A 13,146-nucleotide genomic window follows, 5' to 3' on the forward strand; every position below is an offset into this window, starting at 1 on the left:
AAATTAGCTGGATGCGGTGGCATGCACCTGTAGTCCTAGCTACTCAGGAGGCTGAGGTGGGAGGATCACTTGAGCTCAGGAGGTTGAGGCTGCAGTGAACTGTGATTGCACCACTGCATTCCAGCCTGGGTGACAGAGCAAGACCCTGTTTCCAAAAACAAAACAAAACAAAATGCTTGAGGAATTGAGCTGGGAACTGCAGGGGTAATGGAGGCCCCACTGTTGTTGGTTTTTTTTTTTTTTTTTGAGACAGAGTTTTGCTCTTGTTGCCCAGACTGGAGTGCAATGGTGCAGTCTTGGCTCACTACAACCTCCGCCTCCCAGTTTCAAGCGATTCTCCTGCCTCAGCCTCCCGAGTAGCTGGGACTACAGGCATGCACCACCATGCCCAGCTAATTTTGTATTTTTAGTAGAGATGGGGTTTCTCCATGTTGGTCAGGCTGGTATTAAACTCCCAACCTCAGGTGATCTGCCAGCCTCGGCCTCCCAAAGTGCTGGGATTACAGGCGTGAGCCACCATGCCTGGCAGTCCCCACTGTTTATAAGGGATATCCCCTCTGACTCATCTGTGCCTTCCCATCTCCCAGGCGGACCTGAACTGGGGCCCAAGTGGTGAGGAGGCGGGGGCCGGTGGCAGCAGCAGCAGTGGTGGCTTCTACGGAGTGAGCAGCCAGTATGAGAGCCTGGAACACATGACCCTCACCTGTTCCTCCAAGGTCTGCTCCTTTGGCAAGCAGGTGGTGGAGAAGGTGGAGGTGAGGCTGGAGGGGTGGAGCTCTGGGCAGGTGAGCACCCAGCCACCCACCACTCGGGGGTGCAGAATGGATCAGAAGTCATGATGGCTCAGGCATTTGGGGGTGCACATGGAGGGAATGGCTCCCAGCCTCTTTGAGGGTTTAATGCATGAGTTGGGAGCAGTTGTGGAGTTCAGAAGTCACAGGTAGGAATCATTCTGAGGGCTAACGGGGAATGTGTGGTATAGAGATTTAGTCACGGAGATTGAGAAGGGTCTTATGGATATGGAGACGTTCCTAAGGCAAGAAGGTTCAGAAGTCACACTTAAGGCCTGGCGAGGTAGCTCACACCTATAATCCCAGCAGTTTGGGAGGCCGAGGTGGGCAGATCACAAGGTCAGGAGTTTGAGACGAGCCTGACCAACATGGTGAAACTCCGTCTCTACTAAAAATACAAAAATTAGCCGGACGTGGTGGCAGGCACCTGTAATCCCAGCTACTCAGGAGGCGGAGGCGGAAGAATCGCTTGAACCCAGGAGGTGGAGGTCGCAGTGAGCCGAGATTGCACCACTGCATTCCAGCCTGGGCGACAGAGCAAGACTCTGTCTCAAAAAACAAACAAACAAAAAACAAAACAGAAGTCACACTTAGGGGTTGCTGGAGACTTGGGGAAGTAAGTTTAGAGGTCAGATAGAGTTTGCAGATGTCATGGAGGGATCTTTGGAGGGCATCTGGGGGCTGGGAGGTTAGAGGAGTTCAGAGGTCTTTGAGGGTTCAGAGCATAACTTTGAGGGGCTTGTGATTTGCAGGCGCAGAGATCTTGAGCTGGATACCCAAGGGTTCAGGTCCAGTCTCTGGTCACTGTGGGTGGGGTGATGTGAGGGAGGAGCAGTGGGAGTCAGTGTGGTGGCATCTAACAGGTACAGAGTGGAGCTCAGTTCCTGGGGTGACCCGTGTGTCTCTCAGCCACCATTCTCCCCACTCCCTGCCCCTTGGTTCAGACGGAACGGGCCCAACTGGAGGACGGGAGATTTGTGTACCGCCTGCTACGTTCACCCATGTGCGAGTACCTGGTGAATTTCTTGCACAAGTTGCGGCAGCTGCCCGAGCGATACATGATGAACAGCGTCCTGGAGAACTTCACCATCCTCCAGGTGATGCCCGGGGCTGAGCTGGAGTGGGGCCCCCGGATGTCAAGGGACAGTACCTGTAACAGACCCTCAGTCTAGGGGAACTCCTCACCCAGGAACGGACACAGCAAGGACTCCGAAGTGAACCCTCAGCCTGAGGCTCTTCTAACCAGGAAACTGATACAGTGGAGACCCCGCAATTGACCCTTGGTTTAGGTGACACCTTCACCCAGGGAACTGATATAGTAGGGATGTCACGGCACTCTCTTTTTTTTTTCTGAGATGGAGTCTCCCTCTGTCACCCAGGCTGGAGTACAGTGGCATGATCTCGGCTCACTGCAACCTCCACCTCCCCGGTTCAAGCGATTCTTCTGCCTCAGTCTCCTGAATAGCTGGGATTACAGGCACGCCCCACCACGTCTGGCAAATTTTTGTATTTTTAGTAGAGATGGGGTTTTACCATGTTGGCCAGGCTAGTCTCAAACTCCTGACCTCAAGTGATCTGCCTGCCTTGGCCTCCCAAAGTGCTGGGATTACAGGCGTGAGCCACCGCGCCCAGCCCCACAGCGCTCACATGTCAGGCAGTCCCTCCTTCCCTGGGGAAGCTGACTGGAGGGCACTTTAAGGCAGAGCCTCAGCTTCTCTGAGAACATGATATGGTGGGAGCCCCTTTAGCGTTGGGGACTGTGCTGAGGCAGAGACCCCTTGACTGCAGAACCTGAAGGGAGGGTTCTCCCTTTACCTGTGACATGATGGGGACCCCTTTTACCTGGGGAGTGTGATGTGATGGGAACCCGATTAACCCTGAGACGTGATACATCATCACTGCCAACCCTCTGCTGAGGGTAACCCCCATTGCCCAGGGCACCTGACTTGTTGGGCATCCCTTTCTCTTGGGGAACATAATATGGTGGGGGCCTGCTTCCTGGAGATGGAAAAGAGGCCTGCTGGTGTCCTGTGATAGCTTGGGGGAGGGCACAGTGGTCCCTGCCCTCCCTTCTAAGCCTAAGTCCCTTATCCTGGCCTCCCTGGCAGGTGGTGACAAACAGAGACACCCAGGAACTGCTGCTGTGCACCGCCTATGTCTTCGAGGTCTCCACCAGTGAGCGTGGGGCCCAGCACCACATTTACCGCCTGGTCAGGGACTGACGGGGGACCCCAGAGCTGGCTCACCCCCAGAACACCTTCCTCCCAGGGAAGGTCCTCCAGCTCACCTCATGCTTCTTATTTGGGGAGGGGGCTGTCATGTGAAGAGGTTGACCTCAGAGGCCTAAGCAACTGGGGCGGTCCTTCCTTAATAGGGGCCCCTATTCGTTAGAGGGGCCCCCAAAACTTGGAGAGTTGGACAGGCTGGGACTGAGGAAAGGATAAACCCCGATATTGGGACCTCACAGTGGGTGTCTGATAGGACAGATCACTCCAGAGTATCAGGGATTGTGGGGACAGGAGTGAGACAACCCCCAGGTACAGCACTGGCTTCTCAGCCCCTGGCAGGGCCCCCCTACACTCCTCTGCATGTCTTACAGGGCCCTAGTTACACATTTGCTTGTCCCCTTTACTTTTTCCCAGCCACCCCTCCCCCTGAAATTTCTGCCTCTCCCTCCCACCCCCACTCCATGACCTGTGAGATCACAAAGTGAAGATTAACCCTTTCTTGCAGGAGCAGAGCCAGGTGGGCCCTGAAAGTATTTTTTTTAATATAACGAGATATTTATAAGTGGGTGCTAGGGGCTTGACTTTATCTCAGCTGCACAAGCAGTGGGGTGAAGCTTTCTAATCTCATTCCCCCCTCCTCCTAAGTGAGCCACAGCTACTCTTTCCTTCCTCTCCTCTCAAAGTTTGGTTTGTGTTCTGACAGAGGATAAAGCTATTTTACCAAAAACGCAGGGGATTTATTCGAGGTTTGGGCGAAAAATAATCTTGTGGGAGGTGGTAGGCCGACAGATGGGGGCAGGAAGCTGGTGGATGAAAGCCCCAGGTCCCATGGGAGAGGTGACAGCAGCGTGGTCAGGCAGCCACCTGGGTCCCCAGGGGAATGTGAAGGTCGGGGTGCGGGGGAGTCTGCAGGCCAACTGGGGATTAAACAAATATTTACAGGCAGCGGGACGGGCCCAGCGCACGTGACAGGGGTGGGGCAGGACTTTGGGGAGGGCGGGCCTAGCGGTATCGGGCGAGCCGGTTGTAGACGTGGTCCAGGTTTCTGCACAGGAATATCGAGAGCGTCATGAACCCGAGCTATAGAGAAAGGAGATGGGGTCAGAGTAGTGGAAGGGGTGCTGGCGAGACGGGGGTGGATGGGGCTGAAGAAGAGACTAGGTATAAATGGGCCGGGCTCGAGGGGAACTGCTGCAGGGCTGGCTGATGAGGCGGGAACAGCTGCCACAAGTGGGGGTTGGGGAAGCGCCGCTGCAATAGGTGGGAAGGCGGGGTTGGGGGTAGAGGCTGGAAGGAGTAAGGTCAGAAGCAAGTACAGGGTCCTTTACTCTGGAGGCTCATCTGTCTCCCCCTCTGCCTCTGCCTCTAATTCTGCCTCGGCCTTTAATTCTGCGCCCGCAATCCCGTTATCAGGCTGGTCCTCGTATTGAACCCACAGCGACCAGGGCCCCAGGGCCAAGGGCAGCTTGCCCTGTGGGGCCTTGTCGCCCCAGTTGAGGCAGGCACCTGCCATGCCCCAGCCACTCCACAGACTGCCGTTGCGCCCGCTGCTGCTGAGCACGCCACAGCGCCCGCCGCCGCCGCTGTCAGCGATCAGGCTGGGCCCAGGGCTCGAACCCCGGGCTCCCGGCACGTGCGGCTCGCGTTTCCGGCGGAGTGCCCTGCGCTGTAGCTGTACGCTCAGCACCATGACAGTCATCTGCGGGGAAAGGGGTGGGAGATCGCAGCCAATAGCAGGAGGTTTTCCCTACCTACGGCCAATCACGGCTCCCTGAAGCTAGGCCTCCTCCACCCCTCGTGCTGGGTGAGGCGGCTGGAGGGCCCAGGTGGGCTGCGCTCCGCCCCCAGCGCATCTTTCCCAGGCAACCGGAGGACGCGAAATAAAGGGCGAAGCCATCTAGGGATTTAGGGCCGATTGCGAGTGGGGGCGGGGCCAGATCACCTCGAGTAGGCCGACGCCCAGGCAGATGCCCACTATGGAAATCAGGTTGTTGTGCAGCCACTTCCGGAGGCTCTGCGCGCAGCCCTGGAGGTGTAGGGAAAGGTTAAAGGGATTCTTTCTGAGACGTTTAAGCCTAGGCCCAATTCAGCCCAACCCTCACCGCCTTCAGGCATCAGGGCTCTTTGGTCTCCTTACTAGTGCACCTTCACTTCACCTCTTCCAAGCCTGGCCCCTCCCTATATGTCTGTATTCCAGATTCAGCCCAGCCTTTTCTTTAGGCCCCGCCCTTCGCACAGGCCCCGCCCCTCCCACGGTACCTTTCCTTGTGGCTCCGCCCTTCCTGAGGCTCCGCCCCTCGCCGGCAGCCCTCTCCTCCCGCAGGTCCGGCCCAATTCTACCGGTTGATGCTCCGAACCCCTGCCCACCTCGCGGTAGATGTGGCTGTTTGCAGGGACCGCGCAGAAGTTTGTGCTGTGTCTGGACCGCGCCAGCGGTCTGAGCCTGCTGAGCTGGGGCAAGATCACATTATCCAGGATTGTGGAGTCGTTGGTCGCCGACAAGTTGTAGCAGGAGCAGGGCACGCGGTGCGCCTCCGACCCGTTGCCTCTGAGGATGTGGACCCGGAACCAGTCCTGCGGGGAGTGCCAGCCGCAGCAGCGCAGCTGCGAGAGGGATACGGGTCAGAGGGACCTCGGGACTGGAGACATATGATGCTGGGGATCAGGGGACAGGGTGATGGGTATGAGGTCAGGTCGGGAAGCAGGAGATTAAGTGGTGAGTGTGGGGTAGGGGACAGTGAGCTGGAGTCGCGATGGGGCCGGGGCTGGGAGAGACACGAATCACAGGGTGACCTGGGGCTGGGGGAGGAGCTGCAGCTTCGCGCTGTGGACTAGAGATTGGGTGGGCGGTGCAATTGAGCTTCTGATAATGGGAGTGAGAGGCATGTGAGTCCCATCGGGGGCGGGGCCCGGTGGAAGCCAAGAGTCTACGAGGTGGGAAGCCGGGTCTCGGGTCTAGGTACTGGCCCACGTCGGGGCGGGGGCGGGGACGGAGTTTTAGAGATAGAGGGCGAAGCCTCGCCAGGGTCTTGGTACTGGGAAAGTGAGCCACGCCAGGGCCAGTTATGTCATCTGGGGAGTGGGGGATGTCGGGCCTAGGAGGGGTTGGGGTACCTTAGGGTCCTAGAGCTGGGGACTGGGGCCACGTGGGGGTGGAGTCTCCGGGTAGCACAGGGCTGAGCCGGGTTAGAGTCCTGGAGGGAGCTGGAGGAGGGGGGCGCACCTGGAACTGCACGTAGTCCCAGCTCTCCTCGGCTGCTGTCTCCTCGGGGTTGGCGCGGTAGTTTTGGATGGTTTTCTCTACGATGTCCTGCACGCTTCGCTCCAGCTGAGAGGCCACCAGTGAGGCTGGACCCCCTCTGCCCCGCCCCGCCCCTCCCAGGCTGTGCCAGCCCCAGGGAGTCCCTGTGCATCTCTGGGTCGGCCTCAGATCCTCACTTGAATGGCTAGCTCTATGTACTTCAGGTCTGTCTGTTTCTCCCACTATTTCTACGGTTCATTAAGTCTCTGGCTCTTCTTTCAGGGCGTCTATTTATCTTGTTCTCTCTCTTTTTCCTGCGTTTCCTTTTGGAGCTGTTTATCCCTCTCTCCCTCGGTCCAGTCGGTGTGTCTTTCTCTGGCCTTGTCATTGACTGTCTCTCCCTCTGTCAGGCTCTATATTTGTGTATCTCTGTCCTCTGCCTCTCTCTCTCTCATTCATGATTTATTATTAATTTGTTTTTTGAGACAGGGTCTTGCTCTGTCACCCAGGATGTGTGCATGGCTCACTGCAGCCTTGAACTCCCTGGCTCAAGCGATCCTCCCACCTCAACTCCCAAGTAGCTGTGACCACAGGTGTGCACCACCACATTCCGATAATTTTTTTTTTTAGTAGATGGGGTCTCACTAAGTTGCCCAGGCTGGTCTCAAACTCCTGGACTCAAATGATCCACCTGCCTTGGCCTCCCAAAGTGCTGGATTACAAATGTGAGGCACCAGGCCCAGCCTTTTATTTCTCTTTATCTATGTCAGCCACTGTCTGCCTTTGTTTCCGTCTCTCTCCACCCCCTCCCACCACTCCCTTCCCCCTCCTCCCCACTGGAGGTGGGCGGTAGTGGCTGCAGGAAGCTCACCTTGGCCCGCTGAGTGGAGATGAGGATTCCCAGGGTGATCTGTGTGGCAAACAGGAGCAGCAGCATCCCGAAATACTGGGGAACAGAGGGGAGAGATCAGGCTGACCACTCCCCGCAGCCTCGGCCCAGGCAATTTTTGGGGGTGGGGATGAGGTGGTCCTAGGGATGGAGAGGGATGGGGCACTCACCAGGCCCAGGAGGCAGCGGAGCTCCTTGAGGGCCCCCACACAACCCAGGAGGGCGAGGCCCATGGTGAAGATTCCCGAGATGGCCAGGACTTTGGACCAGATCTGCAGGGGCACGAAGGCCAAGCCTAGAAGAGGCGAGGGGGTGATGATGAGACGGGTGGCACAGCTCCAGGCAGCCCCATCCCCTGCCTAGGCAGCCACCCAAGTGGGGAGCAGTATTCTGGTGCCCTTCTCTCTGGGACACTGTCCCTGCCCCACCCTGAGTCCCTGTCTCCTTCTGAAACTTTCTCTTCATTTCTGGGCCTCTGTTCCCATCTCTGGATCTATCTTTCTCTTTTCCTCTCACCCTCTCCTTCCTCCTTCAGCTCCTCCTCATCCCCAGTAGTTTCAGCCCTATCCCTTGTTCTGTGACATTGGCTTGGCTCCTTACACCTCCCTGAGACCTAGAGAATGGTATCCGATTTCCCAGGGTTTTTTTTTTTGAGACAAAGTCTCACTCTGTCGCCTTGACTGGAGTGCAGTGACTCGATCTCGGCTCACTGCAACCTCTGCCTCCCAGGTTCAAGTGATTCTCCTGCCTCAGCATCCCGAGTAGCTGGGATTACAGGCACTCACCACCACGCCCAGCTGTTTTAGTAGAGACAGGGTTTCACTATGTTGGCCAGGCTGGTCTCAAACTCCCAAACTCGAGTGATCCACTTACCTCAGCCCCCCAAAGTGCTGGAATTATAGAAATGAGCCACTGCACCTGGCCCCTAGGGTCATTTTGACAGACACATGGGAACATGTGTTCAACCCACTCTTCAACGCAGGGCAAAAACTTCTTAAATATGATCGTTTAGCATCTAGGTGGTTACTCCATCATTTTGTTTTATTTTATTTTTGAGACGGAGTCTCACTCTGATACTCAGGCTGGAGTACAGTGGTGCGATTTCTGCTCACTGCAACCTCCGCCTCCCAGGTTCAAGTGATTCTCCTGCCTCAGCCTCCTGAGTAACTGAGACTATAGGCACGTGCCACCATGCCTAGCTAATATTTTGTATTTTTAGTAGAGATGGGGTTTCACTGTGTTAGCCAGAATGGTCTCGATCTCCTGACCTCATGATCTGCCTGCCTCAGCCTCCCACAGTGCTGGGATCACAGGCGTGAGCCACCGTGCCCGGCCCGGTTACTCCATTATTATTTTCCTATTATTGTTATTAACATTATTTCTGCTCTTTTGCTTCCTTACTGTGTGACATTCAGCAAGGGACTTCCCCTCTCTGAACCTCAAGAGGGGAAGGTTTGTGGGGGCATCTGACCAGCTACCCGACCCAGGTCCCACAGATAGGAAGTGCTTGAGAAATGGCTCTCATGATCATCAGTTTGTATGCACAACCCCATTTGCCAGAGGAAGACGCAGGCTTCGGGAGGTGAAGCACAGTGAGCAGTGGATGGGAGCCTGTGGCCTGCCTGCAGAGTCTGGCACCATGTATCTCCCTGAGACCAGGGACGCCCCAGGAAGTTGCTCAGGTTGGGGGAGGCCCTCCCGCCTGCCCCAGCCCCCCTCACCCACAAAGGACACGAAGCTGGTCTTGTCGATGAGGATCCAGATGCCGAAGCAGAAGATCAGGCTGCCCAGCACCTGGGGAGAGGAGATGCGGCTATGGGGGTCGGCCACGACAGGGAGGTGAGGGCCGGGTTATCGGCAGTGGCTGGGCCCGGGCTGGGTAGCCATGAGGCAACTCACGAAGAAGAAGAGGTTGAAAACGAAGAGGAAGTACTTGATGAGGCTGAGGCAGCTTTCCTGGGCCGACATCTTCACCTAGAGGGGTGAGCGGTCTGCTCACCACACAGAAGAGGTGTTGACAGTGGGGGAGATGGGCAGAAAGACAGAGGCTGAGAGAGAAAGAGAGAGGGAGAGCTGAGAGAAAGGAAGAACCCTGAAAGAGGAAGTTCCAGGGTGGGGCTCCACCCTCTCCGCTTCATGCGAGGTGGCTCTCTTCTCTGTCTCTGTCCCTGTCTCCCTCACCTGCCCCACTGGGACACACGCCCTTGTACCTGAGGGGGCTTGGCGTTTGTGGGCACCAAGGACTCATGGGGCAGTCCCTCCCAGGTCTCCATGGCTCAGCCAGGGGTGGGGGGTGTCTAAAGGGATCCCTGATTTACTGGTACCCACCTCTGGGCATGAGGACCCCAGGGCTGACCCTGGACTGCAGCCGACCTCACAGACACTCTGACCTCATGGCCTGCTACTCTGCCATCTCTGCGTGCAGCTCTGCCTCCCCTCCCTGCCCTGGGTCTCTTGTTCCTCCTCTCTGGGTCTTTGTCCCCACCCTCCTGCCACTCCCCGTCTCTGTCCCCTTCTCTCAGCAGTCTCTCCCTCCTCTGGGTCTCTCTCCTCCTCCTGCCCCCAGGGTCTCTATCCTCCCTCTCTCTGTGTTTCTTTACTTTATTTATATATTTGTTTGTTGTTGAGACAGGGTCTCACTTTCACCCAGGCTGGAGTACAGTTGGGCAAACAGCTCATGGTAGCCTGGGCTCAAGCGATGCTCCCACCTCAGCCTCCGAGTAGCTGAGATTACAGGTGCACATTACCATGTCTGGCTAATTTTTATGCTTTTTTCTTTTTCTTTTTCTTTTCTTTTCTTTCTTTTTTTTTTTAAAGATGGGGTTTCACCATGTTGGTCAGGCTGGTCTTGAACTCCCGACCTCAGGTGATCCGCCCACCTTGGCCTCCAAAGTGCTTGGATTACAGGTGTGAACCACCGTGCCCGGCCTTTATGTTTGTTTGTTTGTTTGTTTTTGTTTGTTTGTTTTTTTGTAGAAATGGAGTTTTGCCATGGAGTGTGTTTATTTCATTTTTTATATTTAATTAAAAAAAATAGAGACAAGGTCTCACTAGGTTGCCCAGGCTGGTCTGGAACTCCTGGACTCAAGCAATCCTCCTGCCTTGGTCTCCCAAAGTGCTGGGATTACAGGCTGAGCCACTGTGCCTGGCCTCCCTCTGTGTTTCTGGCCCCTTTTTTGGGTCCCTTTCTCCTTTCTCTCTTCATCTCTTTCTCTTTCTGTTTTTGAGGCAGGGTTGCCCAGGCTGGAGTCCAGTGGTAAGATCATAGCTCACTGCAGCCCCAACCTTCCCAGGCTCAAGTGATCCTTGCATCTCAGCCTCCCCAGTAGCTGGGACTACAGCTGCCTACCACCATGCCTGGCTCATTTTGTTTTTGGTAGAGAAGGGAATCTCACTGTATTGTCCAGCCCGGTCTCAAATTTCTGGGCTCAAGCGATCCTCCTGCCTTGGCCTCCTAGGGTGCTGGGATTATGAGTGTGAGCCACTGCGCCTGGCCTGTCTTCCTTTCTCTGTCTCCCCTTCCCCACTTCTCTTTGCGCCTCTCAGAGTCTGCAGCCTGTTCTAGGCCAGGGAGCACCCACGTGCTGGGGGCAGGGGCTGGGTACCTGGGGAAGTGAAAGTGCTATAGGCTTGAGGTGGGAAGGTCCCTGGGAGTGGGGAGGGCACTGGGCCGTGCCAGCACCCCCAGCGGAAGCTGAGCATCAGGCAGTACTTCCTGCTTCTGCAGTGGGGCCCAAAGGGGCAGAGGCCCCAGAGGAGCAGGTGCTGAGCCTGGGACCCTGACAGACCTGGGTTTGCAGTGCCTGGTTGCGGGTGCACAGCCAGCAGCCTCTGCAGCTGCCCCTGGCATTCCCACGGGCTCCCCACTCTTGTCAAATCCCAAATCCCTCACAGATTTCCAACTTTGGGGGTTTTCCCACTACCCATTCATCCACCCAGACTCTAGGAAATCTGCCTCCTTGGGGACTCAGCTGCCTCTGTCTTCTAAGAGATCTCATCTACTTTTTCTTTTTTGATTTTTCTGAGCTGGAGTCTTGTGCTGTCTCCCGGCTGAGTGCAGTGGTGCAATCTCGGCTCACTGCAACCTCAGCCTCCCAAAAAGCTGGGACTACAGGCATGTGAGACTACATCCAACTAATTTTTGTATTTTTAGTAGAGATGGAGTTTCACTATGTTGGCCAGGCTGATCTTGAACTGCTGACCTCAAGCGACCCACCCACCTCAGCCTCCCAAAGTGCTGGGATTACAGATGTGAGCCACGGTGCCCAGCCCTGGACTACCTTTTCTTTTTCTTTTCACTTCTTTTCTTTTTTCTTTTCTTTTTTTGAGACGGAGTCTCCCTCTGTTGCCCAGGCTGGAGTGTGCTGACATGATCTCGGCTCACTGCAACCTCCACCTCTCAGGTTCAAGCGATTCTCCTGCCTCAGCCTCCCCAGTAGCTGGAACTATAGGCACGTGCCATCACACCTGGCTAATTTTTTGTATTTTTAGTGCAGATATGGTTTCACTGTGTTAGCCAGGATGCTCTCAATCTCCTGACCTCGTGATCCACCTGCCTCGGCTTCCCAAAGTGCTGGGATTACAGGCGTGAGCCATCACACCCGGCTTATTTACTTTTTCTAAATGTCTCCTGACCTCCAGCCAACTGTCCCCTGGAGGGACCCTCGCCCTTACCACCTCCCACAGAGAGCTCAGGATCCCCCTCAAATTCTCTTACCTGGTTTCCTCATCTGAGGCAGCCCTACCATCTCTCCAGTTACTGGGTGTAGGGTCCAGCCCTGCAGGGTCCTGCGAGCCCCTCTCTGCTGGTGTGGAGATGAGAAACTGTGGAAATAAAAGACACAAGTCACCAAGAAAGAGAAAAGAGAGTTTGGGCCCGGGGGTCCACTGCCAACCAGAGCACGAAGTCCAGTAGTGACCCCGAGTGCCCGGACGCTCTTTTACTGAGTACAAAGCAGGGAGCAGGGAAGGTAGGGTGAGGTAATGGTGGTCAGTGGTAGGTCAGGTAAATCACGTGTCTTGAAGATAGGGGGCCCAGGACTTGCAAGAAGCTGAGACGAGGAGGAAACCTAATGTGTCAGCACTTTTTGCATATTTGTCAGATATATCAAGGACATTAAGATTATGTTACTATTATTAATTCTTATCTTCTAAGAAAAAGAGACCAGGTGCAGAAGCAGAGCGTGACAGCAGACATGGAACATGGCCGCCGAAGCACAGCATCACATAGAGACAGTTAAGCCCCCGGATGTCTGCGGGTCTCCCTGACAGCCATCAGGCCTTGCCACAAGAGCTTGGGGGAGTGGAGTTTTCTCCTAACTTCCCCAGGAAGGAGACGTCTGAGCCATTTTGGACGTCTCCTTCCCTAGCTGGTTAAACAGCGGGCGCTTTCCCAGCGCTGGGGCTGCCGCACAGCCGAGGCGCCCTCCAGCAGCCCTTATGTGGGCGTGACAGAGGGTTTAGAGCATCTTGCCTTAGGGTCACTTTGTTCACGATGTCACCTCAGTTCCATGCTTCATTACCCAATAGTCATTAGTAAAATTAAAGGTTATATTGAGTATATATCTTTATGATAAGTAACTATAAGATTATATATGATTATATAAAGGAATAACTATGTGCTTATATTTCTAATTCTTTTCTAAATCAATATTTATATGGGAGCAGGCTGAGGCTTCAGACCCTTGCCATGGCACTTGTGGGGTTTCCCCCCCACAACTGGGTCAAAGCCCCCTCTAGTCCCCTCTTCCACAACAGCTCATTGGTTTCTAAGCCAGGTCCCTCCTGCCTCCTGAGTCTCCCCTGCACCCCTCTTCTCTGTCCTCAGGACTCCGTCAGGCTCAGGGCTCCTGCTCTCCTACCTGGAACCTGACTCTAGGGTCTCCCTGACCTCTAGTCTCTCCCTTCCAGTCTATCCCCCACAAAGCCCCAGAGGGGTCCCTTTGAAACCCTGACCTGAGCCACACAGTTCTGTATCTGAACACTGAGTCACCACCC

General features: G+C 55.4%; 3 protein-coding genes across 4 annotated transcripts in view; 2 read left to right on the forward strand and 1 right to left on the reverse strand.

Moving 5' to 3' along the window:
- The window catches only part of TEAD2 (TEA domain transcription factor 2), a 41,134-nt gene extending 37,180 nt beyond the window's left edge, over positions 1-3,954 (forward strand). The window contains exons 12-14 of the mRNA XM_064381055.1: positions 588-755; positions 1,736-1,888; positions 2,900-3,954. Coding sequence (XP_064237125.1) covers positions 588-755; positions 1,736-1,888; positions 2,900-3,013 — 435 coding nt within the window. The 3' untranslated portion in view covers positions 3,014-3,954. The remainder of the gene's footprint in view (positions 1-587; positions 756-1,735; positions 1,889-2,899) is intronic.
- Positions 3,735-9,265, reverse strand: CD37 (CD37 molecule). Of its 2 annotated transcripts, XM_012460677.3 has the most exons (8): positions 9,049-9,265; positions 8,871-8,943; positions 7,320-7,444; positions 7,132-7,206; positions 6,243-6,347; positions 5,387-5,623; positions 4,962-5,045; positions 3,735-4,099 (listed from the first exon to the last, which is right to left on the reverse strand). In XM_012460677.3, exons 1-8 carry the CDS (start codon positions 9,115-9,117, stop codon positions 4,022-4,024), a joined length of 846 nt encoding a protein of 281 aa, XP_012316100.2. In that variant the 5' UTR covers positions 9,118-9,265; the 3' UTR covers positions 3,735-4,021. The 2 variants fall into 2 exon arrangements, with proteins under 2 accessions (XP_012316100.2, XP_012316109.1); XM_012460686.3 differs by lacking the exon at positions 9,049-9,265 and having other exon boundaries at positions 8,875-8,943.
- SLC6A16 (solute carrier family 6 member 16) overlaps positions 5,427-13,146 on the forward strand; it is a 48,876-nt gene continuing 41,156 nt past the window's right edge. Inside the window, exon 1 of the mRNA XM_064381056.1 lies at positions 5,427-5,735. Within this exon, the coding sequence (XP_064237126.1) occupies positions 5,669-5,735 (67 nt within the window). The 5' untranslated portion in view covers positions 5,427-5,668. The remainder of the gene's footprint in view (positions 5,736-13,146) is intronic.

This window comes from Aotus nancymaae, unplaced genomic scaffold (genome assembly GCF_030222135.1).
Source record: "Aotus nancymaae isolate 86718 unplaced genomic scaffold, 86718_ANA_hifiasm-v0.15.2.pri h1tg000028l, whole genome shotgun sequence".
In the NCBI taxonomy this organism is placed as follows: Eukaryota; Metazoa; Chordata; class Mammalia; order Primates; family Aotidae; genus Aotus; species Aotus nancymaae.

What these genes read in the sequence shown, in the direction of transcription:
- CD37 (XM_012460677.3), bottom strand. Translation starts at nt 9,117, where the DNA reads ATGTCGGCCCAGGAAAGCTGCCTCAGCCTCATCAAGTACTTCCTCTTC. An exon ending in TTTTCAACCTCTTCTTCTTC is followed by an intron (nt 8,944 to 9,048) that starts GTGAGTTGCCTC and finishes TCCTCTCCCCAG; the next exon opens with GTGCTGGGCAGCCTGATCTT. An exon ending in TGGGCGTCGGCCTACTCGAG is followed by an intron (nt 4,100 to 4,961) that starts GTGATCTGGCCC and finishes CTTTCTCTATAG; the next exon opens with CTCGGGTTCATGACGCTCTC.